Source organism: Cyprinodon variegatus, unplaced genomic scaffold, assembly GCF_000732505.1.
Source record: "Cyprinodon variegatus isolate N-32 unplaced genomic scaffold, C_variegatus-1.0 Scaffold1009, whole genome shotgun sequence".
Lineage (NCBI taxonomy): Eukaryota > Metazoa > Chordata > Actinopteri > Cyprinodontiformes > Cyprinodontidae > Cyprinodon > Cyprinodon variegatus.
Genome location: NW_015151462.1, coordinates 104,451 through 111,009, shown reverse-complemented (window position 1 = coordinate 111,009; position 6,559 = coordinate 104,451). Strand labels below are relative to the sequence as shown.

The 6,559-nt window shown below is 36.8% G+C and overlaps 1 protein-coding gene across 4 annotated transcripts in view; it reads left to right on the top strand.

Annotated features, from left to right (window-relative positions):
* Positions 1-2,467, top strand: part of ccny (cyclin Y) — a 20,570-nt gene extending 18,103 nt beyond the window's left edge. For all 4 annotated transcript variants that reach the window (XM_015399412.1, XM_015399415.1, XM_015399413.1 and 1 more), the window contains 2 exons: positions 900-1,062; positions 1,703-2,467. In XM_015399412.1, coding sequence (XP_015254898.1) covers positions 900-1,062; positions 1,703-1,819 — 280 coding nt within the window. In that variant the 3' untranslated portion in view covers positions 1,820-2,467. The remainder of the gene's footprint in view (positions 1-899; positions 1,063-1,702) is intronic.
* Positions 2,468-6,559: the final 4,092 nt, after the last annotated feature.

Genomic DNA, 6,559 nt, shown 5'->3' with positions numbered 1-6,559 from the left:
CTACATGCTTCCCTAATCTGAAGGAATCCTTGCAGGATTATCCGTAGGGCACAAATGAGGCTACAGACATGCTACCCCTGCTGTAACCTCTGACCTCTACACATTCTGCTGAGCTGGTGGAGGTTTATTCTTGTCTTAGCTCTGTGTTGTCAACCAGCGACTGCAATCCACCTGTCTCAGACTGACTCTAGATAACACAGCTCAACATTTGCTTCTGTTGCACTTTAAGATGAGAAATGGCAGATAGATAATTACTCAAACATTCCCTTTGAAAATAAATTTAATGCTGCAAATCCTCCCCTCTGAAACCAAGACGCCTTTTCACTTGCTGACTGCTGGGAAATTATGGAGAATTTCGAGCAGGGAAACCCCAAAATAAACAGATTAACATCAGCAGAGAGGGGGCTCAAGTAGAAGACTATAAGCAGCGTTATTAAGCAGAGTTTGGCAATAATGGAGGTTAAATTTAGCTGCATGCATAGAAATGTGTGTGGGTGAGGAACAAAGACTAGGAAGGAGAGGTGGATGGAAGCAGCAAAGTGAAAAGAATGGGTCACGACTCAGGAGGAACAGATGAAAGCTGCTGCTGTTGCACTGCAGTAGGGATCACAAAGCTGTCAAGCAGCAATTATGCATGACAAAAACCTTATCTGGAGTTAGGATTAATATTTCTTTTTCTAAACAACAGTCTGAGCTATTGCTTGTACAGCACTTTTCAGTATTTTTAAAAAGCTCATGTTAAAGAAATACAGTAAAAGGTGTGTAGACTCAGTTATCAGCTTCTCCCCAGGTCCTCTCCTCTGCATTTGTTTATAGGCAGGCAGCAGAGATAATGAATCATTTAATTAGATTTTTTTGCATCCTCACTAAATGCGTTTCGTTCCCTTTTTCTCCAAAAGGAATGAGCTGGAGCGACAGTTTCTGGAGCTGCTGCAGTTTAACATCAACGTACCATCCAGCGTATATGCCAAGTATTACTTCGACCTGCGCTCCTTGGCCGAGGCCAACAACCTCAGCTTCCCTTTGGAACCGCTCAGCAGAGACAAGGCCCTGAAGCTAGAGGTGAGGGGCCGATACAAATATAAAGACCTGAAATCCAGTTTTTTTTTATTTTTTTTTATATATTTTGTATTACTTTTCCAAATAATACAGTGTGGTACGAATGTACATGTGTATTTTTACACTTTTAAACAAAATACAAAACACAAACAACAGATTGATTTCAAGAGTATGAGAGATACAGGTTCTGAAATCAAGTTTTTACCCTGAGTGCATAAATTACCCCACTTCTTCTACTTAAAAAAGTTTTTTTATTAACTAATGTGTTAAGTTATTTGAGAATTTGAAATGCACCTATCATAATGTTTCCTCTATTTGCAGATCTGATCAGAATATTCACTGTAGCTTGAGCTCTGATCAATTAATTACCTGAAGGGCAGAGGTGATGGAAGACCGTTCTGCAGCTCAATTTTGTATTTTAATTTTAAACTCTCTTTAGCGTACCTTAAAACTAACGCTGCCGCTGTTTGCCTTAGCAAAAAAATGCAGATTTGTAAGTGTAATGTTTTTAAATACGCCTGCAAGCTCTCCGAATCCATCATGATCCATTACAGAATCCAGTGGAGTGTTGCTGCAGCATTCACAGAGGTAGTGTAAGTATGTTTTACATCTTTTCCCTAAATTTTCATAATTTTTATTGCAGGCCATCTCACGGTTGTGTGATGATCAGTACAAGGACTTGAGGAAACTAGCCAAGAAGCGATCGGTGAGCGCGGACAACCTGATGGTGGTGCGATGGTGTCCAGCCATCATTTCCTAACACTGGTCTTTCTCAGAGGAATAAATAGACATTTGCCATATTGTTGCCTGAAAAGCAGGGAGGCAAGCTGGGCCGCTGACTGTGGACCAGTGGGGCAGTCTGGAATACATACCAACACAAACCTCCACTCAGACTGGAACCTAAACATAAAGAGTTTGCCCTCTCTCTCTCTCTCTCTGTCTCTCTCTGGCTGTTGTACATAAAAGGTCCAACTAGCTGCTGGAATCAAACCAAACTGAGCTGACAGATGCTGAATGCAGATCTGAGCTGCAGGAGAAAAGCAAGGGAATGGAAATATATTGAGACTGTGAAGATGGAAAAAGTTTCAATTGCAAAACCTACAAGAAACATTTTTCTTTAACACTCCGCCGGTATGTACATCCGATTAATGGATGTTGGTCACATTCCTTCAGTTTAAATCTGCTGGTTTAGGCGTTTCCTTCATTGGATGATGACATCACCGTCTTACATCCCATACTCACATCGCAGTTTATTTTTACAATATCCGCTTATATTTTTACATATGTTTGTACATTCCATTCTTTAGGTGAAAACATGCTATTCCTGTTACTAGACCACATATCATCAAAACAAATAAGTACATAAATCTATCCATATATCATCAAATATTAATTCAGAGAGGATAAACCCACTGAGTATAAATAAATCGGCGGCTATTTAGCTTATCTAAGTACTAATTAGATTGAACTTTACCTCAAGAATCCCGACAGGAAACTGCTAATCCAACCTTGAGGTGCAGAAAACTCCAAGCTCTATTAAATAAAGCAATATCCATTTCATCTGTGCTGTTAGCATGAAATATGCTGATGTTTGGGAGAAGACTGCCTTTAAGGCAAATGGGAGACATACTGTAGATGTGATGTGTCCACTGCCATTGTCCTGACCGGCGGTATATGTAATTAATGCTATTTAAACGCCTTTACCTTCTCTTTTTCAGGAGGAGGAAAAAAATCATAACATTTTTCTGATTCAGTATATTTTTATTGCTCTTCCATCTTCAAAAGAAATTGCACAATATAGAATATCAGTCTAAAATATGATTTCTTTTTTGGTCTTAAGACCGAAATGAAAAAAAATAAAAAATAAAAACATTGTTTTCCAAATAAAAAACTGTTCAGAAAATGAGACTGTAATCATTTTCAGAATTTTCTTTGTACAGTGTAAACTGATTGCCAGTGACCTTTAGACAAATGGTATATTGTAAAAAAGAGGATGCAGAATGATGTTAGAAATATTTATAATATCAGTTTTTATGGAGGGGATTATATGTATGGTTTTGTGCTCCTGTGACAAATCAAGCTGAAATAAGTGAAGTATTGAAAATTAAAATGGGAGACACCACTAAAGGTTTTACTTCTCTGCTATGTTAACATTTCAAAGACAGAAATCAGTCACTATTTAATGTTTTATTCTTTAAACGGTGTTTTGATTTCATAAAACACAGTAAAGGTAATTTAATACTTCTTTTCAAATAACTGAATTACACCATGTTTTCAAAATTTAAATATAATTTTTTTATTTTCTGAGCCCAGAATTTGGCAAAAAACAGCCATAAAGGTCAACATGTTTCTAAAAGTTTAACTAATAAAAAAAAAAAAAAATGGATTAATGTCCGTTTTTGTTTTGCCTTCACTTTGTAATTTTTTTTCTTTTTTTCTCTCCTTCCTCTTGAACATTTATTTATTTTCTCTATAATCCTTTTTAAATTTCGCCCATGGCTTGCTAACGTATTTCTAATATCCTATATTAATAGTTAATAGCCAGTCTTTTTGTTTATGACATTCAAAATCATAGTTCTGTGGATTCAAACACCAATTTGTTTTAGTGCAAATATTCTCTAAACACAGCAAAGTTAGCTGCAAAGTTAGCATTCGTTTTCCGACACTTTCTTGTCTCAGGGTAATATTAGCTGACCTAATTAGTGTGATTTATTTACAATAATGTCACAGTTTGCTGCTTAAAATGCCAGAGATTTTGTTTTTATGTCATCATATAAAGTCATTTACATCCATTTATTTCTAGTCAGATTTCTAAAGCTAGTTTCTGTTAGCTACGTCGCTTTCACATTTTCGCTAGCTAAAATGCTGGTTTTGCTTCACTCTATAGCATTGTTACCAAATTAATAGTTTTTTTTCTTCTCAACCTAACTAACAAAAGTTGGACTGATGAAGAGAGTTTTGTTTTATTCTATTTTGGTTTATTTATACATATTTTTTTTATTTAGTCATGTTCAGGATTCCTGGGAATTCTAATTCGTTATATATTTAAACAGTATTTCCCAAAACACCTTACTTCCTCTAACAAAGAAAACAGAGCATAGGATTTAAAAAAAAAATCAAACTAACTATAAATAATGTTGATTATTAGGGAAAACATGTTAGAGAAACATTTTCTTTTCTCATTTTCTTTATACCAGTGGTTGTTTGCCTTATGATCAACTAGACTAATTTCTCCAAGACATCGCTGCAGGCGGACATTTTTATAAAATAATGTGCGAATGCCTTGCAAACTATTTCTGTTGCCTTTTTCTATTAAAAAAAACTTGTATATCATTCAAATTCCCATGTTTTGTGCATTTCATCGGCATCCTTCAGGGCTGTATTTTTCATTGCACTGTTTTATCAAACTGCTAATGAACCAGTCAGTCATTTTGGGCCATCAAGCTGTCCTCCATCAGTGAGAAGGGAAAGAGCTCAACCAAAGTCAAGAAGAAGAAATAAAGCATGATGGTTTCCAGTGTGTTGCTCTGACTCAGTCCACTTGCACATTAGTTAATGAGTCTAACTCTTAAAAAAAGAGTCTATGGGGCTTTGAATGAGTTCAAAATAAAAGTGTGTGTAGGAAAGTGATGTAACTAGAGTTGCTCAAACTGTTTTCAAAGATTGTATCTTGTATTTATTGTATGCGTGTGAACATACCTGATGTTTTCAGCACAGAAAAACTGAGCATCAATGCCATTTGGTCAACTTTGATGAGTTCTAAGGTGGGAAATGTACTATTCTGACAGCGAACCAGCAGCTCGTAGCGCTTCGTTGGTCACTAGATGAGCGTAGCAGCACTGAACTCTACCTCTGCATAGAGTTACTTTTTTTTCTATACTTTCATTCCTCTCTACTACCAATGATTTTTGCATTGAGCTTCATGCTAACGGTTCACTACTGTATTTGAACTTTTTAAGTTTTTTTGTCTTTTTTTCCCCATTGATGGATATTTTCTGAGTTGTATTCTGTACTTATGTTTTGTGTATCCCAGTGAGTCTAATTTGTGTTTATTCTTGTTCTCGGTTTGCCAAATAAGTTTTTTTTTTTGGTGTGTGTTCTCAGCTGTGATTTGTGTCTCCATTTTTCTCTGAAGCAATGTTTAGGAAGAAAATGTGGCAAGAATTAAAGTAAACTCTTGCAATACATGGTGAGAGGCTTTATTTTCACTTTTCCTTTGCCTCATTTATATCTAACACCACTGGAAAATGACGAGCTAGCTGCAAAACTTTCCATCCATCCATTTTCTAACACGCTTAATCCCAAGTGGGGTCGCGAGGGGTGGTGGTGCCCATCTCCAGCTGTCAATGGGCAAGAGGTGGGGTCCACCCTGGACAGGTCGCCAGTCCATCGTAGGGCAAAACAAAGACAAACAACCATTTATGCACACACTCAAGGGCGTAGGTTTGATCTCAACTTTGGTAGGGACACTATTGGTCTTAAGTTGAATTAGTCTGATGTCATTAGTCCTATGCATTATGCATGCTGCTATTTTTTTTATGCTTGACGTTAGCATCAGGCGCATTTAGTGTAAAGAGAAAACAGAATTTTTTGCTACATTTATACAAATTTTATAAGGACTACACACAAGATGCTGTTTATCAATGTCTGAGGCATCAGTGGCTTGGAGTAATGTAAAATTGGGACAACCTTAAACTTTGAAATGGGTTACATTTGACTTACAAGTGACTAAGACGGAAGGTAAATACGTGCCTTTTTAACCAAATATAGTATAAATATGTCTTTTGTATGTGTATTTATGGAGTATTTTCTATAGTTATTATGCAGAGGTAAAACCCACTTTTATTTTTTTAAATCTGATAGGCTGATATTCTCTGCATTGTAAAACAAAGCAAAATGACATATTCAAGGGACTGCAAATAGTTATTGTATTTACATGGGAGTGGGAACTATAAGAGGAACTGACACTGAGCATTTAAAATATTGACTTCAATATACAAGTTGTGAGAAAAGAAGCAACTGCTGCAACAACGCTGAATTGTAAATTATAAACATGTTATTCACATAGAATTATTGGTAGGGACAAGTAGGTCGAGCCAATATTTTGGTAGGGACATGTCCCTATGGTCCCTATGCAAACCTACGCCCATGCTCACACTTAAGGAAAATTTAGAGAAGCCAATTAACCTAACAGTCATGTTTTTGGACTGTGGGAGGAAGCTGGAGTACCCGGAGAGAACCCACGCACGCTCAGGGAGAACATTCAAACTCCATGCAGGAAGACCCCACGATAGGAATTGAACCCACAGCCTTCTTGCTGCAAGGCAGCAGTGCTACCCACTGCTACACCGAGCAACCCCGCTGCACAACTAACATTCCTGAAATAAACGGGTACCTTTTTTTTAATCCAGCATCTTCGCTGTTTTTGGTCTGCAGCCTTATTTTACGTTGATATAAATAAGATAAGATGTTTCTTGCTGCTACTTTACTGCTTTGATGG